General features: G+C 41.3%; 1 protein-coding gene across 4 annotated transcripts in view; it reads left to right on the forward strand.

Annotated features, from left to right (window-relative positions):
* ZBTB20 (zinc finger and BTB domain containing 20) overlaps positions 1–24837 on the forward strand; it is a 473573-nt gene extending 448736 nt beyond the window's left edge. For all 4 annotated transcript variants that reach the window (XM_084225372.1, XM_084225373.1, XM_084225374.1 and 1 more), the window contains 2 exons: positions 16727–18334; positions 23469–24837. In XM_084225372.1, coding sequence (XP_084081498.1) covers positions 16747–18334; positions 23469–23887 — 2007 coding nt within the window. In that variant the 5' untranslated portion in view covers positions 16727–16746 and the 3' untranslated portion in view covers positions 23888–24837. The remainder of the gene's footprint in view (positions 1–16726; positions 18335–23468) is intronic.
* The last annotated feature ends 229 nt before the right edge of the window (positions 24838–25066 follow it).

Below are 25066 nucleotides of genomic sequence, written 5' to 3' on the forward strand. Positions count from 1 at the left end.
TGAGAAAATTTTCTCTTAAAATACCAGAAGCACCCAGAAAGAGTCAGCCTGGTAGGGTATATCAATTCTTGGAAATTTGCACAGATGTACAGATGGTTTCATAAGGCCTCATTTATGTGTCGGGGGGGAAAAAAAGGCTTGGATTTTATGGACCACCTATTCAAATCAGTTTGAAATCTTCACTGACCATTTTGCATGCACAGTCACTAGTGCTTGGCAGAAAACAACACCACATATTTATTATTATGAGAAATGTTCAGAAGCCAATCTACTTTAAAATATCAGGGTGCTTCTGGAATGATTCCGATCAATTTTTTTCCAAGCAAAGGAAATAAAAACTCTGTGATAGCCATCTGCTCCTCAGCTGTAAAAGGCAGAGGTGAAGAAAGCCTAAAGCAATAGTCTGAATGCCAGTCTTACTGATATGAATACTTAGCAAAAAAAAAAAAAATCCCTGGGTAAAGTCCTATGTGATGCATAACATAATTTATGGTTTCATTCTGTAGCATAGTATATTCTACGTGCTACTTCTGGTGCCACTTATTCCAGATGAAATTGCATTATTCCCCAAATTTGTAGGACTAGGTCCTAAATTTCTGGGTTTGAACACTGTTTCCAGCACAGATGAATCCTTGAAGCTAAATCCAGAACACAGGATGCACTGTGTCCAGTCCCATCTCTTTTAGTCCTGGGAAATGCAATACAGTTGGAGAAACAAGTTAGAGGAAGAGGTGCTTCCTGAGATAACTATTTTCATGGAGGGCTTAGCAGATAAAAAACACCACTTTGAATTAATTTGGAATTAAATGATAGAGTGAGCTGATAGAACTCCAGCTGAGTTATGCATCTAGCTACTCAGCTGTCACAAATAGATTTATCTGCTTACCCAGAAGAAGGGTGCTCGGGCTAAGACAAGCACAAGTTGTGGAAAGGTTATAAAAGGGCAAAAGAAAGTAATAAAATTTGTTCTATTCACATTTTTTTCACATATTTCCTTGTTTATGGATAGAGAATGCATAAAGTGCATAATAAGGTTGTAGTTCAAAGGCTGAACAGCCTCAGGTAAAGTTTCTAAAGATTTCATTGAGAGGAAGAAGGTCATCAGGAGCTGGCTGTATTTAAACTGGTTTGGTCTGCATAGGCCACTTATTTCAGGAGCTTTTCAGAAAGCATCTATAACTGTATATATTTTGCAAGCGTGCCAAGAGATAAGATCATTTTGGCAGAAACTTTCACGAGTTCTCAAAGATACAATCAGACAAAAACTTCATTCAGGCTCTGATGTATGCATCTTAACAGATGTGTCCAAACTCAAAGGAATCCCACGGGAACAGTGCAACTGAATCTCTTTGTCTCTATTGATAGTTAAAAGAGTTATTCTTAGACATTGGATGGTCCATCTGTGAAGGAATTTGTTCCAGACAAGACAAAAGCAACATCTTTGCAAAGAGTTTCCATGGGACTGAGAGGCAGGTTGGACAATCACTGGAAAAACTTCGGAAGCAGTATTTATGATTTTAGAAAACACAATTCTTACAGAGACCTGAAATTCTGGTAAGGAATGAGTTGAGAAGAAAAGTAAGCCATGAATATTTTTTTTAAATCTGTTAAACAATCATTGGCAGGTTGTCGAAATAAGGGAGGACTTTCTAAAGTTATGTTCTAGCAAGGGACGGGGGTGGTTTTTTGCATTAAATAGAATGCACTTTATAAACAGTGTCAGTGATAGACCACATCTGAGCTCTTTGCCCGTACATGCTCAAGTACCATGGCTGACTTGGTCCAATTCCAGCATTCTTCAGCTTTCACAGAACGGGAACTTTGAAGCAGAGTATTTGCTTTTTTTTCCTTCTAAGTACTGATTTTTGTAGCTTCTTAGCCTTCCAGCATGACAGGGAAAGACGGAGTGGGGACCTCACAAGATTCCTGAACTCCACAGAGCATTGAGAGTGAATATGGAAACTCTGGGGTTTTGTTTTCTTGAGCAGCTAGAAGGACCCACCATTCCCTTCCCATGAATCTGCCAGTTCAATTTGCCTGGGGCTAGCGCAGAGACTGGGTAGATCTGAAGGTGGTTTGGCCTCATCTTTACCTTTTAGGTTTCCTGTGTTTCTCTTCGAGGTTCTGTGGCAGGAAGGGAATTGTTACATGCTCTGATGGTCTTCCTCCTCTCCCTGGACATTTGTGGCTGTGATTCCCTAGGATCTGCTCTGGAGCTTTCAAATAGTCTTCACTCTCAGTGAAGACAGGAGGCCTCCTGATTCTACCATCTTCCTTGTTTAGAGAGTCAGGCAGTATGTCAATAGTAATTTAAGCTGTATTTTTGCTAATCTATGTATGGCATGTCTTAGCTAATGCCAAATATTTTTAGGTTGTTTTTGGTGACCTAAGAAATTATCTATGTTTAGATATCTATTTTAGATGATATAATAATAATAATGATACAGGCCTTTACTGTAGAAAGCTTAACTGAAAGCAAGGATATCCATAGTTCTCAAATACTGATGTTGCAACACTTAATTATACTTTCATCTTGCAGAACTTTTGAAATTTTGTTTGGTTACTGCTTCTCTTTATAGTAGTTGTAAGTGATTTCTACGTTCCGTGCACTTGTATTTTTGTTTGTAAAATTATCAAAGAAGGATGAGTCAGGAATAACTTGTGTTTTCATGGAAGCAGATATACGTTGCTTGAATTGTGTAGAGACAAAAGTAGGTACACGTACAGATATGCCAAACTAAGCTGAGTTCACCCTGCCTCTTGAAAAAGCCATTGAAGATGTCACAATGTCACAAGACATTGAAGAACTGGCAGTGAAAAATGTTGTGCTAGTGGTAGGAACTGGTCTCTATATTCTAATCATTGCTCTAAGTGAGTTTTGTCAGGTTGGTCTCTTGGGCTTTTTGTCTCTTGAGAAATGACTAATAGCATATGGTACTTCAGTGACAAAGTCAGTGAGTATGTTTTCAGAAGCAACTGTGGAGCCCAACTTTCACTGATGCAGAAATCACTTATATTTGTAACACATAGATGCCTTTGAAAATTTGTCTAATTATCCTAAATGTTGGTTCTGTTATTTGATATCCCTGTAATACTGTGTTGGTGTTAGGTTGTGGTGTTCAGTGCTTTTCTTACTGCTCTCCCTTTAAAGAACTGTCAGTGATAGTATGCATAGTCTTGGCTTTGGTTTAAAACAGCCATGCATGCTCGTAACTCCCATGATTTCAGGGGACATCTTGAAGATATTTCTACAGTGTATCTATCCTTTCTAAGTACCAGGGAAAAGGATAAGACTTACTGCTCTTTACAGTTCCATAGCTTCCATTCTTGTGACGGAGTTGGTAATGCTGTAGTGTTTCTCTTTGTAAGTCATGCTGCAGCCAGTGAGAGACACACTCTAACTGTCCGTTAAGATGTCTGCAGTCTGCTTCTGAGTTTACTTTGTTGTGTCTTCAGAGTCAGCCCCCTCCAAGATTTTAATTACTGTTCTTTATGTTCACAGTCTTCAGTAAATCCTTCTTCCATATGTATTTCAGCTGCTTCACTCATGAAGCGAGGGGACTGATGGATATGTACAAATATCTATCACTGTTCAAGGTATCAAGATGTTCTAGTACTTTTTTTAACATTCGGGATTTTGTTTGTGTGGTTTTGTGTGTGGGGTTTGTGCTTAGTTCAGTTTGGGGCTTTTTTTGTTAGTCTCCAGAGCAGTGCTTTCCTCTTCTCCCCTTGAGCTGGCTTACCTTCTTCCATCATACTCCATCCTGAAAATGAGCCAATAATGTCAATTCTGTGGTAGAGTTTCTGTAATGTCCTTGCTTACCTTTACTGCTTTCATAGACAGTAGTCTTGTTAACATACTGACACTACTACTTGCCTACCTGATCTCTCAATCCACGTAGTCTGCAACACTTGATAGATACTAGTCATTGTTCTGTTAACTTTCTCTCTCTGATATGCTTAAATAATGTTTTATTACAGTATTTTTAGTGAGTTTTTCTTTAAATTTCCTCTTCACCCTATCTAATCTTTGTTTTACATCTAGTCTGCTACAGTTTATGCTCAGTTCTATTAATGTCACTTAGGCATGATTTCCATGTTTGGAAGAATAAATTTTCAGCTTTAACGAACTCTTATACCTTGTTATTTACCCATTGTAGCATTTTCTACTTCCTCATTTTTCTTTTGTTGTCCTTGGATATGCATATGAACTCTATTAAAGTGTTATTATGGCCACCTCCCTGCTGTTCTTAGGGATTTTACTTCCTTATCTTTTCCTTTCAGACCCTTTCTGACTAACTTCCTCTTCTTTTTTTCCATTCAATAGTTGTTCTTGAAGTTGCACATACCAAAACTGTCACTCTGAGATCTGCCTGAAGCATGTCAAACATAATCATGCCAATCATTGTTATTTCATGTCTTACCCATACATGCTACTGCTGTCATCTCCTCTTAGTTGGGTGAGAAGACTAAACCAAATGTGCCATTTCCCTAATATGGTCTTCAGAGGAATACTTCAGGGTTTGACAGGTGAATCTTGCTTGAAGGAAACTAAAGCAGCTGCATCTCCATCTCCTTTGTCCTACAGTGGGTTGTTAAAAGCACTCTGCAACTCAGTGCTTGCTTCTCTCGCAGTTAGTCCCTTGTGTGCTGTAGGGAGACACCTTCCATGCACTGAGAAACATTGACTGGTGTCATAGTGGCCTGGTTTGTTGCAGCTACACAACTCCAATGTTACAGGTGTAAGAACATACTTGGTCACCTCCTGCTCCTTTTCACCACTCTGATCTGTTTAGCATTGGAGCTTTTTGCTCTTTTCCTCTAAGCTTCCATAGTCACTTTCTCCTCCTTTGTTTACCTGTGGTAGAGTAGCCATGTAATCTTGTGCTATGATCCTCCTCAGTAACTTTAGAACAAGGTATGGCCAAGCCAGTATTCAAATTAGAGAAAACCAAAACAATTCATGCATTGTTCTCCACTGAACGACTGAACAAAGGGAGCTCCTTCATTTGAACCTTTTTTCGAACTGAAGCCTTAACATGGTAGTGAACCCGAAACATAAAACCTAGGGATTGTTTAATACCACCTACTTATGTTTATAAAGAGTGCTACGAGGTGTTGCGGAGTAAAATCATGTTCACAAGAAGTGTGGTGTTTGATCTACTCCATGGGTGAGAGTCAGTTGAAAGCCATCAGAATGTCACTGAACTTCATTTGCATCAGGCTGTTTGCCTGGCATCCCAGTGCACGCAGACCACAGCAGCATGTTCTGGCTGGCACCGTGCATTTGAATTCCCAAGGACACCAAGTGCTGTTATTTCTAGAGGGGATGCCATTGTGCCACCCATTTATATTTTCTGTGGCTATTTTCATTGTCCATGGTGTCATTCATGAGGCTAAAATAACATGAGATCCAGTCTTATATATCTCCCACTCAGGAAATAGAGTACAATGAGAATTGAAGAATCTGTCAGCAAAAATACCTCTTTGAGGAATTAACTGCACCTATGAAATAGAGATAAACAAATCCTAGAACCCCTACTCATCCCATCTTTGTTGTGTTAAACAAAGCTTAACATCCGGCTGGGATGTGCATTATATACTCTGTATCCATCTGTGACGTGGTGAAATGCTTCTTCTTGAAAGCCTGTGAGAGGGAAGTAGTATAAATTAAAAGTAATCTCGCAGCAGCTATTTTTACATTCTTAACCAGTGAAAATGTAAGTGTAGCAATATTGTGCATCTTTTAAAAATCTTGAAAGGCTCTTTATAACTAGATGATAGGAGTGATAACATGTAATTTATTGATGTTACACAGATAGAGGAAGAAACCCACAAAGTAGCAATTTTTGTGTGAAAAGGGGTATGATACAGGAAATAAAAACAGAGAAAGGGACTTCTTGTAGTTTCATGCCTGTTTGGGCAACCATGTCAATTTTAACAAGAATACCTTGTGCTTTGATCCTATGCTACATTTCAAAACAGGGCATATTCCCTGTATTCAAAAGTAAAACTCCCAGATGCTGTCTCTAGTGGTTTTGGACGAGTAGAGGGTAGAATATGCCTAAGGCAGACCTGAGAAGTAACTCCCATGCACTGCATTAGTATCACCTGTTGGTGTCTGGATGCTTGCGTACACATGTAATTCCAGGGCCTTTTCCCCGGGGAGTGGGGGGAAGCATTGGAACTGAAAATGTGCATTTATTACTGGAGTTCCATCAGATGGTATCAAGCCATCCAAGAATGTTGTTTATTGTCTTGATTTATTTGTTTAAAGTGTTCTGCCATACATCTCTATTCCTATCAAAGCTAAGTAGGTGGTTTTGGAAATAAGTCTGGTCCCAGAGATTGCAGAGGTCTTGCTGAGGACAGAAACATTTCCTGTGACCTTCAGTATGGTAGACATGAGTGTGTTCTGTTTCCCACTGATATTTACATCTGAATTATATGCAGGCCTGACCAGTCGTCCCATAAACTCAAAATAAAGAAACCGCAGTCCAAAACATTATGAATATGTGTCTCACGATATTTCCAAGTTGAAATATTCACCCAGTTGTACTAGTTAAAAAGCATCTAGTTGTACTAGTTAACAACTACCCTTTCACTAGTACATAAAAAAGACAAATAGAAAAACTAACCAAATAAGATCTAGCATTTTCATGTGGCAGCTTTCCTCTACAGAGGCACCGGCCAAGACAAGAAACTTTTCTCAGCCCTGAGGACTAGCATTTACAATTTTTCATCCATCCCTTGTTTCTCCCATCAACCATAGTTCTGTGACCAGAACAAAATCTCTTAACAGAGAAATGCCTTTCAGTGTATCATGGAGGAAATAAGCATTGCTCTTCCACAGGCTCTCCCACAAAACTTAACCGTAACTGTACCTTCTACCTAACAGACAGCTACAAACACTCCCTGTACAGGGTTCTAGCTTGAATGGAAACCTTCTAAATGAGTAATTATCCTAAGAGATTTTAATCTTTTTTTTTTTTTTTAACCAAAGCCCACAGGCACTCAGGCTTACTGTATTTAACCACAGGTTGATAAACTTTTTCTCCTTGTCTTGCTGCCGGCGGAACACCTAATACTGCTGGGCAAACATGAAGCAGTTCATGGAATAGCAGGTGTCTCTTTTGGAGACATGTTTTAATATATTTGCACCTATTAGCCTTTTAATTCATCTCCAGACACAGCTCCCACCTCCAACCCCAGCCCCTTCTCCTCCCTAAACAAGGTTTCTGAGAGAGGATAAAAGTTTTACAGTCTCCCACAGCAAGACAATCAAAAGCAATCCTTATCCACTTCCCTTATGGGGATTCAGTCTGAAATACACTATTAGCCTGTAAAGCAGGTAGAGGTATTCTTAAGGACTAAAGTCATCATTTAATCAGGACCATAGAATAGCAAAACAAATCACCTTGTTTATCTATGTTTTCCAAATAATTATTTTTTCCAAGAAGCATCCCCCTAATCTTTCTTGAGTAGGGAGTGCTCTCACCAGCACTTCTGGGCCATCTCCCCCTTTCCCTGCTCAGTGACTCTCTTGCTGTGGGTCCACCAGTGAAACATGTGCTCCAAGTAACAGCATCTGGCACTGAGAAGGAAAATGAGCAATAGATGCACCTAGATTTTTAAAGAGCCAAACTGCCTTACACTTTTAGCCAGTTAAAACAGCTGGACCATGCTGGGGCTTGGCAGGATCATGCATGAGCTCTCTGGGAACAAGAGAGTGTAGCTGAAACAAATTTCATGTAGAACATGAAAATGTTCCCTACCGAAGAAGGGATGGGCACAGTGTCATTTTTCTTCCTAGGAAATGGTGCCATCATGTGGAGACGTTGTTTTCTCTGTTTCTTATTTTAAGAGGGCAGTTGTGAGGTTTTCTCCCTCTACATTTTAAGGAAGTGCATTAAAATGCTATTTTGCAAACTTATATTTCATTAGCATAAATAGATTACAACTGATTGGGGCAGAGGAATTAACACCCTTGAAGTGATATGACCATATCCTGTTGAAATCCCTGTTAATGCAGCTGTGATGACAGCTCCAGGGTTCTTCTGGAATGTTATACATGTTGCTTGGAGGTGGTGTAGATACCCACAGAAGTATCCCCCATCAATGAAGCTTGTCTCTGTGCTATGGAGATACAATGGCATGGCTGTAGATAGTCTGCAGACAAGGTCTGAGACAGGAACTGAGATAATGAGAGTGTGTGTGTATATATGTGTGCCACTGTTTAGTGTGGAGCAATATTTGACTGGACCCCAAATATGTGCCCAGGAATAAAAAATGGCTTTTGCCTATGCACTCTTCAAATTGTCTTTGGAATTCATAGAATAGCAAGTATACCAATTGAATTAAAAGTGGGAAAGTAAATATCCTGCCTCAAAATGTAATACTTCCCTAACTTAAAAATAGCTGAACGTGCTGTAACATTGGCTTTGGTCACTGCACTACTGTGAATTGGAGCCAGTTTTTACCTGGTACTTTACAATTTGAAGTAGGATGCTGACCTAAAGAGGAATGGAAGAATTAAGACACTAGAGTACTTGAAGAAAACTAGTTTTTTTGTAAGCCTGGAGAATAAAATTTGAAGAAACTTGTGGAAATAATTCTTGATATTTCTGTAGTATTCTTTATCCAAGGATGCAAAACAATTCCTTGAGGCAGGTAGTCCTGCAGAATTGGGTACATGATGCTGTCCCTGTTCTAGGTGTGCAGCAAACTAAGGCACAGACGTTGCCCCCTGTGGTTTTCAGAGCAAATAGTATTAGTGCCAATGGACACCTCCTAAGGTGTGTAAGCCAAAGCACAGGAAGGTGACTCTCTGCCTGCCCACCCACCAGGCCTAGAGGCTGAAATAGAGGCTTATGTGCTTGACACTAGGGATTTATATCCTCTGGGTATAGAAGTCAATTTATGTACAGAACACCCATGGTTTAGTCTTCAGTTTTATGTAAAATGGATATCTCATCATTCAGTAAATGCTAAAAAGGACAGGGCAATTAACTAAATAAATCATCTATAGGAAATGTGCTGAGCATTTTCTAGTCTGCAGAAAAAGTCTCCTGAAAAAAAGTTTAGGCAAACTCTTATTTACCATCTCCTTGGTGTGTTTTCTCCTTGGAGAATAAGGTTGTGTTTGTGTGCGCACACATTTCTGTCTTTCAAACAAATGTAGTTATTAGCTACAAAATTTAGAGAAGTTTGACAGCTTTCAGAACGCAGTGTTTTTTTCTTCCATAGAGTGTATTACTGACACATTAATAGATGTTGTGCTGGTAAAAATACAGTACTTCCTGTTAAATGTAGACTGCTACATATTTTGATTCTAACAACAATCTGGTAGGGTTAGGGCAATTTGTGTAGTGTCATCTGGTGTTTGTTTTGGATAGATATTATAGAAGGAGATACTGATTTTCAAGATGTTCAAGCAGATGATTGGGTGAAAACTCCAGCAAACCTTTAAAGCAACAGAAAGCAAGGGCTACTCCTGGTCAGATCTCCTGCTGAGGATACAAATGTTCTTCTGTGTTCCTGAAACTCCATAGAAGTTTTTCCTCTTGCAGGCCCCTGTTTAGAATGAGGCCAAATATTCAGAAGAATCAGTCTGAGCAGGCGTGGCTGCATTACTCTCTGCCCATCTTTGAGATGCACTGAGAGTCACACATTGCCAGGTTTTCAGCATTTGAATTCTGGTCACTTCCTTGAGTGGAAGAAATGTTACTCCACTAAACTGGTCTCAGAGAGTTGGAAGCTGATGCAGGACTAATGTGGTGTATGGAAACACTGATAGGAATTTTTGCTCTGTTAATCCAGTTTTATAGTAACTAACTTGACAACAACAGAAAATAAAGCTTTATCAATTGAGATAAATCAGATCATTGAAGGTGAGAACAACCCACAGCTGTTGCAATGCAAAGTTTAGAGTACAAGACACTAATGTATGGAAATGAGAACTTCCTATAGAAATTGTGGGGCTATAATAGCTTTCACATTGTGATGGACATGCTGTATTTTGAATGAACTGTTGTGTTTATGAAAGAGTAGAGATCTTCATTTCAACATAAGGATTCTTTACTCACATACATCTTTCTTAAGGAACATCTGTTTTGATTACAGGGCTTTGATTGCTTGGGGTTATTTATTCTGTAAGGTCTTTAAAGAGTATCATAGACAATGATATATAGGCAACTCCTCCATTCACCTCCTTCAGCTTGAATACTTTATCTGTGTTTGGGCTGCATTTTAAGTGAAAGAAGATGGAAGAAGATAAGAAGGATATAACCAATAACCCATAAGAAGGATATAACCAATGAGGATAATTTGGAGACCTGAGTTTGTATTTTCTAGAAAAGACAGGTCTAAAGAAGAAAAGTGAGGCACCTTCCAGTATATAAGGGAGTGCTGTAAAGAGGAAAATGGTCAATAGCTCTCCCTATCTGTTAGGGGAAGGGGTTGAGTGATCAGTTTCAAATTTAAATACTAAAAATCTCTTGCTAGAAAGATAATAGATTGTCTGTCTGAGGAGGGAGGGGAAATCCACAGTGTTGTTTTTGCAAACATGGTAGACAAATTTCTGAAGAGAAAGTGTAGGTAAATTGCTCCCACATGAGGAAAAATAGTAGACTAGATGACTGTCTGAAGAACATAATGCATCCATTTGTTACAAACAGGAGGCCATCCAACAGTTGGTATGGAAACCAAAGTTTAAAGATTTCCAAAACCACACATGGTAGAGGAAGAGAGTAAGGACTAGATGATACTGCTTGTCTCCAGCAGCAGGAGGTTATTAGGTTTGTTGTGCTCCCAGGAACTAGTGGCTGGATTACTGATGCACAGAAAAGCAGTTCCAGAAGTAGGAAGGCCACCTACCAAGCCTAACTTCTACATCTTTGTCCTAGCCCAGGGTGTTCTCCCAACTAGGGAAACACTCGTCATTTTGAAAATAAAAACATAAAGAGACCATATTCTGTATGAGATACAATATCTCCAACATTTCCACCGTCTCTCCAAGTGTGCATTCTTCTCAATGCAAGGCTTGGGAAGGTTGTCAGAAAGACAAACTAGGCAAATATACCAAGCTAGTTGATCTTGTTTAAGTGAGACATCAGTGAGATGTTTGCCAGACAATTCTCTAAATTCTCCTGTGGAAGATTGAGGCAAAAACTAAATCTCTGTCTCAGAAAGCCCACCAGTTATCAAGGATATAGAACAATTATTCTCTATTCCCCATAAGTATGAAAGCAAGATACAGCCTTTGGGTTTCACTCGGCTAGTCATTCCTGTGAATGAGCACACAGTAAATTTCCAAAAAAGCTTGGTTTCCAGCATCCTAGGCAGTTTTGCTTCAGGTGAATGCTGTGCTGAGGTGCTGAGCTACTGCTGAGTTGCAGCAACTGAGATGGGTTCATCACTACTGTGTTTCTAGAAATGGTAGTCATTACTGTGCAATGAGCTTTGAGATACCGTGATTTTAAAAGACACTAGAGAAAATCAAATTCTCTGATATCCTTCAGTTATGAGCATTAAGACTTTCAGCAATTGGCTTTGCAGAAAGGGACATCTAGTGGCTGTAGAGAAAAAACCTTTTAAAACGCAGTTTCAAATGCACAACGTAGCCATTTGTGTATGGCCTGCAGTGTTCAATATTCTGTTCATCTTTTTGGTTCTACCACCTCATATGTTTTCTGGGGGTAATTTTTTATGGTTTTGACCCCAAAAAAAAAAAAATCAACATTTCAAGCCATTACTTTCTAGCTTCATGTAGGTCTGTGTATGGTAATTCTGGCAAATAGAAAACTGCCTCAAGCCATGCTTGATGTACCTCACTGCTGCACTTCCAGTTTTCTATAGCATCTTCCAGAAGTCCACTGCCTGCTGTTTCCTTCTGCTATTGCCTTCCCCTTTGGTACTGTACTTCGAGAGCTTGTCATTGTTATTGTCATGGTAAAACCTACTTGATTTTGAATGCCCATAGCATAAAAGTCAGCAGGAGGGGTGGATGAGATTCAGGGAAACACTAATCTAAGCATTCAGTCATGTATTACACGACAAAAGTTTTTTCCTTTCCCATCCACGTTTTGCTCCTTCTTACTAGTTGAGGATGAATTCCATGCATGTTTCTGTGAATAGCCTGACAGTTTAATCGGTACATTTGCATACGGGCAAATGAAGCTTTTTTCAAAGTTGCACAGTAATATGTTTCACCTTTATACCATGCCAGCTTCAAATTGTATCCCAGGAGGATTTCAAATGTGCATAATCTGTGCTGTTGTCTGGGCTTTTTTTTTTTTCTTTCTTCTGCTTTTTTTTTTTTTTTTAAACTGGCAAATGCCTATTCATTGCCCATCTGGGTAAGAATGGCCTTTGCATTTTCACACCCATTCTTTCCTATATGGTTTGTGAATACCCCTCCAATCAGAACTTGCTTCCAGTAAGGGGACAAAACCATTTTACAGGAGTTTCTCAGAATAAGTCCATTGGGATGTCTACATCATGTTTACTGGACAAAAAAAAAGAGAGTACTTAACAAAGAACACTTGAATTTCACAGAAAGTTTCCCACTGTCTCGAGTTTAAAAGAGTGGCAGGCCTGAGGAGAGCTGTAGACAGGAGTCTTTTTCCTGAGCTGGGCATTCTGTGCAGTGACGAGTAGGTGAGTGTGTGTGTGTGTGTGTGTGCGCGCACAGCTGGCCCTTGGGAGGAGCTGACACACTTTTCTGGCAAGTCCAAGGCTCTAGGAGTCTTTGTCAGAATGTAGCATTTACTTAGAATCAAACCTGCATAGGCAAGTCCATGTTTTGTGGGCATTTTCAGCTTACAACAGCATGAAGTAGGGGTCAACCGCAAAACTTGGATCTGGACCCAGCTTCATGCAAAGAGGGAAAGGATCTGCCTTGGACAGCAGATTTTCCTACAGACCAATCCCTGGAATTTGTTAAAACTGCTTTATACTGATGTGGCTTGTGTAGTAGTGGTTCTGACACTTATGCAAATTATTTGTTTACTTGGATTTTGGATTGATATGGTTTACAGTGTTGAATGTCAAGGAAGGTGGCCTAGAAAAATCATCCTCAAAATCGGTATTAGCTTTTTTTTTACCATTTATTCTATATCTCTTCCAACCACCTTACCTCTTTTATCCTCAAGGACTACATTTCAGTTGCTTCTCAGCTGAAGAAGTGGTAGATGTTCCAACAATGAGAGGATCTTTTTAAGGGCAAACTCTAATAGCAGTAAAAAATAATGCCATTTATGAAGTGGCTCAGTTGGCTTTCAGACCAGCTCCTACACCACAAGGAGCATCCTAGATCAGTTCCTATAGGAGAGCTATTCCCATTACTCTTACAAATGCATACAAATCTCTTTTTTTGTAGCCAGTATCAATTTCAACAGCCTGTTTTCATTAAGTTTGCGAAGGATTTCCCTAAATTCCTCCCATGTTAAACTATGACAGGACCAAATACACTGTGGTTACACAACTCTTGATTCCCACAGCCAGGACCTGAGAAGGGCTGTTGAAACTTATAGATAAACCTTGCCCTTCCTCCTTTCTGTACATGATTTGTGGGTAAATGGCAGAATTTACATTCCCCAGAAGTCATTCAGTCTCATGATGCATGTCACATCTTTCTGGAAAAGAGTTGTCCTAAGTGTGAAAATCAACTGCTCACTTTGAAAGTTTAAAAAGGTTTATTAATCCTTGATAAAAATACAACAAAAGGACTATATAAGGAAAAATTCACAGTGCTGAGACTGCCCTCGTGGATCCCACGTGGCTGGTTTCAAGATGGATGCTCAGGCTTTTATACCCCTGGGGGGTTGCATCAGCCAGACCTGGCCCCTCCCAAAGTCTGTCAGTCAGCTCTTCTTTGCCATTTATCGGTGGAAACTGCTTCCTTGTAACTGGATTGGAGGCCCGGTGTTGCCATGCTGCTCCCCCTAAGCAACTCCCTGAGCTTTTCCATTCCCAGCTGCCCCATGCCAGGGACACCTGTGCACACCTTCTGTCCTAGACAACCTTGGCTGTTGGATGGTAACAATACGGGGGCGGAGGGGAGGGAACTATGGAGAGAACAGAGGACATCTAAACTACAATAACATAACTATACATCACTTAAGCTTTTCTTAATATTCACACAATAGTTATCCCTTAATTGCAAAAGCCAATCGTCTCATTATCCATCTATAACACTAAGCATGCATTTTTCAGAGTTCTGCTCTCAAAATTAATTTTATCTGCCAAGGAGCATAGTAACAAAGTAGGTTTCTTTTCTCAAATCACGTGACCTGTCTGTAGCATCTCTGGTATGTGTAGAATATTCCACATTGTGCATATTCAAGGTAGGATTTTTGGGTTATTGGGTTAGACTGCTGCATATTTCTTCTTATTATCAAATACCTCCTTTGACAGACCTGAACACAGAGATGTCTTTCTGTGAAAGTGAGTCCTAGGAGCAAACCAGGTAGTCGCTGGTTCTGCTGAAAGATAGAGATAAATGGGTAGCTGTACAGTCACTTGCTATGGCCTGTAGTAAGTCTTGAAAAGAGGTGTCACCTATTTATCAATAATTTTCCACCCTTCTGTTGCCCCCCATCTACAAAGTTTTTGCCAAGGATTCTGACTTTGTGTGTAAATACGTTTTGGATTCTTGTATCATCTGACATGTTTGACAGGGAAGCATCTGGAACTGCCCTAGAGGCCTCTGGAGAATTACTCTATCAGGAAGGAGGAGGAAAAGCATCTCTTCTCTACATTATTATGTGTAATAATAGTTGCAGTGCCCTTGAAGGAAAGTCTCAGAGTTTCTAAGATGTTTTTCTAGTCCTATGGTCAGTCTCATTAGAGAAAGAAGTTCAGGTTTCCTGACTAAGCTTTTGAACAAGACAGATTGTATTTCACAACCTCCATCATAGCGTTAGTGATTTCCTCCTTGCTTCTTCTATGTGAGCATCCCCTCAGCCTGCTAATTACACATGGAAATTAGTAACCTTCTGGTACAGGTTGGTTTACATCTGTTAACATGGGACTTCTTCAGACAGTTTGGCCTCTTTGTGATTTCCAGTTCCTGACTTTTGCTCTTCCCTTTAATCATCAGCTACTTCAGAGAATTAAAATAATTGCTTGTGTCCCTGGTGGTTTCTTTGGAACCACCAGAAGAGAGGGTGCTTGAGATGTTGGTAGTGAATAAAACGGATGAAAAAGGCAGAGCAGGGAGGATGCCACATTTGCCTGCAAATTGCAATGAGTAGTGTTCGACTGCCTGTGGATAAGATGTAAAGCATTCCTTCAGGTGGAGCAAAGAGATGTTGCTGGGCTAAAAGGCCTGTGTATGCTTATCAGCTGCTTCCAGTGCTATTTATTTGCTCTGTACATTTGTTAGACAGTGACAATAAGCTAGTTTAATTTACTCACACTTACCAACTTCTATTTTTGGATGCTCACACATTACCAAGTTATTGTGGCATGAGTGGTTAGATCTTTGGTGGGAATATGCAAGAGAAAATGCCTGTAATACCAGTGGTGATTTAGCATTAATTTGTCTAATTTTCTAGAAACCAAGGTGCCGCATGTACTACAAATGCTTAAAAGAATTATTAATAGTGTTTTATTATTTTACCATTCAGGGGACAATTGATTCTTTATAATTAAAAGGTGAAACCATAGCTTCTGCCTGTCAAAATCCAGATAGGTGAAAATTTGGTAAAGAACAGGAAAGGAAATGGGAAAGCATTGAAACCAAAGCAAGCAAAATGAAGATAGGAAACAGTGGATTGGGAGATTGAGAAATTTCTTTAAGTCACTTGTAAATTTTGAAGATTATGTTAGCTCTGTATCCAGATTGGTTAGATGCTTTTCTAAACTGTTCTCTATTTAGAGTACTCAGTCAAACTAAGACAAAATCTTCCTTGGAGTAAATGTCTGTAATTTTCCAGTTTCTGTCAAGTAAATAACAGCAGGAGAACATTTGTTTTTATATGATGGCGGTCTGGTGCAAGTCAGAACTTGGGATATGCTAAAAATGAAGAGGACATCTCATGTTAACTTCTTGCTTTGGGTTCTTTCAGAGAACTGTTTGTCACTATTGGGTAGCAAATGTTCTAAACCACAACCTCAGACAAAACTCTGCGTGGGATTTTAGGAACAGTTATAGCCTAAATCTTGAACCAGATTTGGATTTTACAAAGTGACTGCCAGTTTTTTTGATACAAGTAACTGTACTGTGAAATACACGATCTAAATTCCTTAAAATACCAATCTAGATTGAAATCATATTTTCATATATACTCTTTGCATTAACAACTTCGGGTCATTACAGATTCTGATCCCTTCTGGCATAAATCCAGTCCAGAGCTTAAAATCCAGTTTTAATCCATGTGCTCAGTGTTTACAATTGGCTAGCTCTAAGATTTTTAAAGCCAGATAAACTGATAGGAAGTCCAAGGAGTGTGATTGGAATTCAGGTCCAGCTACACCTGTCTTCATTTGGTTTTGTCCAAAGATTCAGGACTTGAGCTTCTGGAAATGAGTTGGGAAGTTTACTTATAGCTTTACAAAATAATGTGTTCTTACTGATGCCTCTGTGTGTGGTTTTTTCAGTGTGATCAGTTTTGTTTACACAGTGGGAAGTTACCTTTGCCAGCACTCTCACTGTGGCCCTGCAGAGGACAAGACTCATTCTGTTCTTTTTTTTTGTTTGCTTTTGTCACCTGCTTTGCTCCAGGTAACATCAGTTGCAAGGGGATGACAGAGCGCATTCATAGCATCAACCTTCACAACTTCAGCAATTCTGTGCTCGAGACCCTCAACGAGCAGCGCAACCGTGGCCACTTCTGTGACGTGACGGTCCGCATCCACGGGAGCATGCTGCGCGCCCACCGCTGCGTGCTGGCGGCTGGCAGCCCCTTCTTCCAGGACAAGCTGCTGCTGGGCTACAGTGACATCGAGATCCCCTCAGTGGTGTCAGTCCAGTCTGTGCAAAAGCTCATTGACTTCATGTACAGCGGGGTGCTGCGGGTCTCCCAGTCAGAGGCCCTCCAAATCCTCACAGCCGCCAGCATCCTGCAGATCAAGACTGTGATTGATGAGTGCACAAGGATTGTCTCACAAAATGTGGGAGATGTCTACCCAGTGATTCAGGATTCTGGCCAAGAGACACCCAGGGGAACACCTGAATCAGGCACGTCGGGGCAGAGCACTGACACAGAGTCTGGCTACCTGCAGAGCCATTCACAGCACAGCGTGGACAGGATCTATTCAGCCCTCTATGCCTGTTCCATGCAAAATGGCAGTGGGGAGCGCTCCTTTTACAGTGGAGCTGTGGTCAGCCACCATGAGACAGCCCTGGGGCTCCCCAGGGACCATCACATAGAAGACCCCAGCTGGATTACCCGGATCCATGAGCGGTCACAGCAGATGGAGCGGTACCTCTCCACCACTCCAGAGACCACACACTGCCGGAAGCAGCCCCGCCCTGTCCGAATCCAAACCCTGATGGGGAACATCCATATTAAACAGGAGATGGAGGATGACTATGACTACTACGGCCAACAGAGGGTGCAGATCCTTGAGCGCAACGAGTCTGAGGAATGCACTGAGGACACTGACCAAGCAGAAGGCACTGAGAGTGAGCCCAAAGGGGAGAGTTTTGACTCAGGTGTCAGTTCCTCCATTGGCACTGAGCCTGATTCCATGGAGCAGCAGTTTATGGCTGGTCTGGGCCGGGATGGGCAGCAAGAACCTACTCAAGCAGATCAAAATGATGTCCCTGCTGATGGCGCTCAGCCGCAGCAGCAGCAGCAACATGTAGATGCCAACTCTTCCTCACCAGAGAGAAGCAATGACGTTGAAATGGACAGCAAAGTGCTCACAGTCAATAACAGCACCGAAAAGGGGGCTTTGCAGCCTTCTGTCAACACATCTGTTGCCCAACCATTGCCAACTACACAGATCTACTTACGCCAGACAGAAACCCTCACCAGCAATCTGAGGATGCCATTGACTCTGACCAGCAACACTCAGGTCATTGGCACAGCTGGCAACACCTACTTGCCTGCCCTTTTCACCACGCAGTCTGCTGGCAGTGGCCCTAAGCCTTTTCTCTTCAGCCTGCCCCAGCCTTTAGCTGGCCAACAGACACAGTTTGTGACAGTGTCCCAGCCCGGCCTGTCAACCTTTACTGCCCAGCTGCCAGCCCCGCAGCCCTTGGCCCCGTCTGCGGGCCACAGCACAGCGGGAGGGCAAGGCGAAAAAAAGCCTTACGAGTGCACTCTCTGTAACAAGACTTTCACCGCCAAACAGAACTACGTCAAGCACATGTTTGTACACACAGGTAAGAGTGCTTCCCTTTGGCTTGCGTGTGGAGCCACAGAAAGCCCTTCACAACCACAGACTTAGATTTGGTTTGCCAGCCTGCTAGCCCCCAGATAAACAGGAGGGAGGGCTTATCCAGGGAGCTGGTGTCACTGAACACTTCCTGACCTTACTACACTGAAGTTGAGTCCTTGCAGAAAAATACAGATCCCCGATAGGGGCCTAACTGTGCGCGGTGCAGAAACAAGTTCATTTCTCTTGGAGTAAAATGCGTCTTGCATCCATCCAAGGAAGTGGTGAGCATTCACTGTACCCTGCAAGCTGACCAGGCAACATTAAGTGGAAGAGAGGAAACTAATAGGTCATAAGAAAAACTGAATTTACTAAGAAAGGGCATCCCCCTGTAGGTTTTACAGATATGGGGGGGATTAAGCTCAAAAAGTGGTGAGGATAGGGCAAATTTATTACTGGTGGAGCTGCAGCAGTAGGTCCAGGCCTGGATGTTATACGCACTGCTACAGATTTTCTAGATCTCCCATACTACTATAAGAAATTAAATCTGGGGTTTTGTCAGAAAGTCATTCTGTACTTCACTGAGGGTAATTGCTGTAATCCCTTGTCTCTTTGTAAGTCAGAGGCATCACTACCTGTGAGTACAGAAACATAGGGTTCAATGAGAAAATATTTAAAGAATATATGTGGAGCACAATGGAACACAATATCAGCATCTTTCTGTTTAAAACTGCAGCTGCTTTAGTACATGGTTTATAGTCTGTTGAGATATCATAGGTGACCATATTTGCCACTGAGCCAAAACTGCCTTCTCTAGCTTTGCCAAGTTATGAGACTTCAAAGCAAGGATATGTATTTTACATGGAGGAGTTGTCATGGGTTCAGGAGTGCTTTGCTTGCTTTAGCCCTTGGCTCTTCCTGCTGTTGGAGAGACATTCTAGTTTAGGGAAAGAGTAAATATTTCTTTCACCAAGCAGTGGCTTTGTTAACACCAGATCTTAAAATAAATGCTGGGTTTGTGATACATGGAGGAGAACCTGGAAACATTGTGCAGCATGCCTCTCTGTTGGATGCAGTCGATTTCAATGTCATGTATATATGTAAGCTTTTAACTTCAATTTACCTGTATTTATCACTTAAATGAAAAACTCCTCTAGACATCTACAGCAGACATGAACATGTACATATACAAAAAGATAACTTCCCAGGACTGGTACAAAATGTATAATTGCGAGGATCAAGAGTCCTGAATCCCAAGATTACTTTTATGTCTGTTATGTTCTCCATCTCTCTTGTTGTGGATGAGGAGCTAAAATGCTATATAGATAGTGTTGGTATTTGGAAAAATATCCCCTTCAGAACACAGTCAAATACATCTGCTTGCATCCTTGTTCTAAAAGCTAAAAAGACTGTTTTACAAATAACTTCACTGAGATTAAGTACTTTATTTCCCCTACCACTGCACTTTGGATTTGGAGTCAGATAAAGAATAATACTGGAGGACCTGATCTAAAACATTCTTAGCTACTCAAGTATTACCAACCAAGGAAATTGATAGGCATCTTGAATCATGAATTAATATTTCATTTTTGTGGGTCTGAGAATGCCCTAAAAAAATGAACTGTGGTGGCAAGGAAAGATTTGGGTAGATAAATAATTTCAAAATTCATTTAGGAGCTAACTGACTCCTGGGAGAATAATTTCACCTTAACCCACAGAGAGCTAGGCTTCAAAAAACCCTCCTGAAAATAATCATTATGTGTGCAGCCCCAGAGAAAGTCTGTCTGCTACCTTGTCTAGTGCTGGACAGGATCATTACAAAAATAGAGGGGAGACACCTGTTCCCACTGTCAGGGTGACTTTTCCTTAGGCCTGTTGAAAGAAGCCAGGCAAAGTGGCCCTGGAAAAGATCTGCAGAAAAAATGAGAGGTTTGGGAGATGCAAATGTTTGAATTAATCTTTCTGTTTGGAGGGCTCACAAGACAAGTCATGGAAGAGCCTAATCATAAACCTGAATTCAGTAACTAAAAGGCCTCTATATCTCTGTATGTTTTTATGCTTTCAAAAACCACAGTCTGATTAGTTTTCCATGCAACAGAAACCGACATCCTTTACTTCTTTCACGTGGGTGCAAACATATTAGAGATTGCTATTTTTCCATGTTCCCTGTAGACGCACTTTAATATATCCCACAATATTGGGGAAATAAAGTGCTAGAGTGTATGCAATGTCTGCACTTTATAAGGCACTATTGCCTTTCCCACATATCACCCTGTGATTAATGCTGGATTAAAGGCTGCAAAAGACATGCCAAGGGGATCACAGCAGAGCGCCAACATTGCTGCCTCCACACCTTTGTATTTGGTGATAGGGATGGTGATGGGATGAGGGCAAGTCATTTGAGGAGTGGCTGAGGTCACTTGGCTTGTTCAGCCTGGAGGAGATTGAGGGAAAACCTCATTGTGACCTACAGCTTCCTCATGAGGGGAAGTGCAGGGGCAGGAACTGACCTCTCCTCTCTTGTGCAGTGCTAGGACACAAGGGAGTGGCATGAACCTGTCTCAGGGGAGGTTTCGATTAGATACTAGGGAAAGGTTCTTGACCTTTTGGTTGAGGTTAGTAGGCACCAGAACAGGTTCCCCAGGGAAGTGGTCACAGCACCAAACCTGGCAGAGTTTGAGAAGCTCTTGGACAATGGTCTCCGGTCATGGTGTGATTCTTGGGGTGGTGCGGTGCAGGACCAGGAGGTGGAATTTGGGAGTCCCTTCCAACTCAGGATTCTATGATTCCACAACCTCAGTGGCAGCACTAAGTATCCATTATGGTTACGATTCAGAGAGCTGCAGAGCCTACATCACCAGGAGCACAGGGGCTAGAAAAGGGAGCCATGGCCAGGTACTGACATTGCTTCTTCCCCCTTCCAACTCAGAAGATGCTCTGATTCTATTATTCTAATCATCCCATATTGCAGTCTAATACCAGCCAAATACAAAATAAAAAACAAAAGGAAGAACATGCACATTTTAATTCACTGGGCGAAGTTTTCTCTGACTTGAAAATGAAGAATCACGGGAATTACGAATCTACAGTGCTCACTTAGGAAGCACAAAAATTTGCATACAAAAAGAAAAACTAAAGTTTTGCAATTCTTTGGGGAGGATAAATCCCAGGAAGGCTTTGAAGCTGAGATTAAAAAGCCACAACCCAGTGTATCTTAGAAACATAAGCAGGCAAAAATTAAGGTGTTTTTATAGCACAATCTTAACAGGGTCTAGAGTGGAGGAGACCAACTTACCAACTCTGGGACATATATTGCCCGAGGCAAAAATGAGCTCCGTAAATGCAATCAGCCTCTTGTAAGTTAATCAGACGTTATTCTAACTGACACACTATCATTTTCCACATCACGTGTCGTGCATATTGGCCTGTCCACACACAGCACAGTACTGTGTGTGGCAAAGCCATCAGGAAAGCAAGAACTTAGTGTTTTGAGCAAATGTCTTTCACCAAGTGGGGACAAACTCCTCACGAGTGCAAGGAAGAGCAGCAAGTGGATTTCATTCATGGATGTCACCATCATACATGCAAACCATGAAATAAAAAGAAACAGAGACTTGGGAGAAATAAAAAAGTAGGTCTTTCACATCTAATCCATTTTAATTATCTCCTCTTAAAATTGAGTATAAGTAGCATATGGTAATCTCACTATACAATGAGTGAATTATGTATTACCACAGGCATGTTTTGGTCCCTGGAGATTGACTCTTCAGGATTTAAAACAGTTCAAAACAGACTGCAAAAAGAAGGAAGCAGGATGTTTGTGGAGAAAAAGAAAGGGGAAATTGCAGAATAACCGCAGGAAAATAATTTTCTCTATCAGTGAAACAGAGGATCATTTTGATTTCTACAGAGCTATAGTACCATCTCTATCCCTGACAGCTTTGGGGATGATGAATTCCACACGTGAAATATATCACAAGTGATTCAGAAAGCAAATTAAAAAGTAGCTTTTGATGAGGCATTCAGAGTGTTGGTTGTTGGCTACATTACAGTGCAGCAGCATATCACGAAAACATTGCTTCATACCGTGAAACATGAGACCATGCCTTATCTTTCAGAACTCTGAGCATGAGGAGGATTTAAGAGTAGTCTGAAAAAAACCAGTATATGTGCTCAGCTAAGTATTTTTCCCAGTTTATCCTTATACTCACTGGTTTGTCTGAACATGATCAGAGTTCAATTATACAAGTTTCTGTAGTAAGTTTTACAACAGTCCTGGGAACACAAGGCAATGTGGAAGATTACATACATGTTTCATCTCCCTAGTTTACCTCATAAGGTGTTTGATTTAACTGGCAGTTAAATCATTCAAATTTCCCGTGTCTTACACTGGAAGTTTATCTGTTAGGTTGCCCTTTGCATAGTGCGGGCTGGCCTAGGCAATTCTGTGTCCTGAGGTTCCCTTTTCCAGTACTCCTTGTACATGCTACAGCTATGACCTTTGACCAGAAAAAGGAGCAACAAATGTAAACCTCTTATGAAGTGTTGGATTCCTCTGACAATCTCTGTCTCTTCTCTCCTGAGAAATTGAAAGCAATTTGACCAAAATGAGTCTGGCCCAGGTCATCTGTCTGGTAATCACTGATTTGTCCCTGTTTTTATTGCATGCCAGTAAGGAAACAGAAGCACTGGAAGGTGAAGTAGCATGGCTGAGACCTTCCTAGACCTTCCGTCTAGAAATGAGCATGAGGAGCAAGACAGGAGCACAGACAGGGGAGGCTGTGCTATTGAAACTGGGTGCAGATACCAGGACCTTTTAACTCTAGTCCTGTCTTTGTCAGTGTCTACCTACTGTGTGAACTTGAAGAAATCACTTGAGCAGCTCCTTTTTACTGTATGTGGATTATGAATTCCTACAGCCCCCTTTGTAAAGCATTTTGAAACCTCTGGCGGCAAAAAATGTTGTGCGTCAAAACACACCGTTTAACAGGCTTACTCTTTGTTAGCCAGAGCACCTCTCCAAAAACCCCCATGAGACTTACCATTAGTTTATTGCAAAGACTTCTGCCGAATTGGTTTAATTTTATGATTTTTTTTTTGTCTGTTTGTCTCTCTGTCTCTCTCTCATTGGTAATGGGCAGGTGAGAAGCCACACCAATGCAGCATCTGTTGGCGCTCCTTCTCTTTAAAGGATTACCTAATCAAACACATGGTGACACACACTGGCGTGAGGGCCTACCAGTGCAGTATCTGCAACAAGCGCTTCACCCAGAAGAGCTCCCTTAACGTGCACATGCGTCTCCACCGCGGGGAGAAGTCCTACGAGTGCTACATCTGCAAGAAGAAGTTCTCCCACAAGACCCTGCTGGAGAGGCATGTGGCTCTGCACAGTGCCACCAACGGCACGCCTGGAGCCACCGGCACCGGCGCGAGGGCTGTCCCCGCCGGCGTGGTGGCCTGCACGGAGGGGACCACGTACGTCTGCTCTGTCTGCCCAGCTAAGTTTGACCAAATCGAGCATTTCAACGACCACATGAGGATGCATGTGTCAGACGGATAAGTAGAATCTCTCTCTCTCTCTTTGTTATGAACAACAAAAATAGAAACAACAAAAAAAGCTATGGCACTAGAATTTAAGAAATTATTTTTGTTTCATTTTTACCTTTATTTTCCTCCTTTTTTTGGGTTCATTTTGTTTTGTTGTTTTTTTGTACTACATGAAGAACTGTTTTTTGCCTGCTGGTACATTACATTTCCGGAGGCTGGGTGAATAATAATTTTCCCAACCTCCCTCGGATGGTGGCCTTAAGGCCAGGTAGTGCTTCATGAGCTCCACTGGTTGGATCTCTAGCTACTGGCCTCTAAATACAACCCTTCTTTACTACAAAAAGCAAACAACAAAAAAAAAAAAAAAAACCCACAAAAAAATTTTAAAAAACCAGACAAAAATAATAAAAAAAAATCTTTTTTCTCACTTGTGAAGAGCACTACAAATAAAGAAACAAAACAAAATATATTACAAATCTACAAGGCCTACTGTCATTATAAGTACACCGCTTGCAGTGTTTCAATGGACATGATTCACATTGCTGACCGCTTTTGGACTTCACAGTATCCAGTTAGAACTGTGGAATATTTTGCTTCTGGTTGAGCAGCAACCAGAGGAAACAAGGCCCTGCTGGTTTCCACCACGTGTCTGCTTTGTCACACACACACGCATCCACAAACACACAAAAAGGGCTGAGGGGAATGCGAGGCAGTGTGGCTTGGATAGTGTGGAGTCCCTGCAGGGTGAGGAAAAAGAATCAGATGTTCCTCACCTGGATTCTGCTCCATCCCTCGCTGTCCGGCGCACCCTCCCCGCTGCTTTTCTCGTACCACCACCACCTTATAGCAGAAACCAAGAAGATTCAGACAACGAGCAACGGTGGCTTTTTTGTAATTTATTCAGTGTCTTCGCTGAGCACAGGGCCTCAGCACAATCAAGAGGGACTTTCACAGAAGGCAAAGAGAAACACAGAGGAAAATCAAAGATATCAGAGGTTGCAGCCTATGGATCTAGGTACAAGAGAAGGGTTAGTTCCCACAGTCTTTGCAAAAAAAAAAAAGTTGCATCAGGATTTATTCTTGTGGAAGAAAGAGGAATAGAGGGTGGGAGGGGAGGGGAATAATAATTAAAAAAAAAGAGTTGTTGGGACTTTTTTAATTCAAAATTTTATAGAGGGGCAAAAGTGACGTT

This window comes from Fringilla coelebs (assembly GCF_963513975.1).
Source record: "Fringilla coelebs genome assembly, chromosome: 2".
Taxonomy (NCBI): Eukaryota; Metazoa; Chordata; class Aves; order Passeriformes; family Fringillidae; genus Fringilla; species Fringilla coelebs.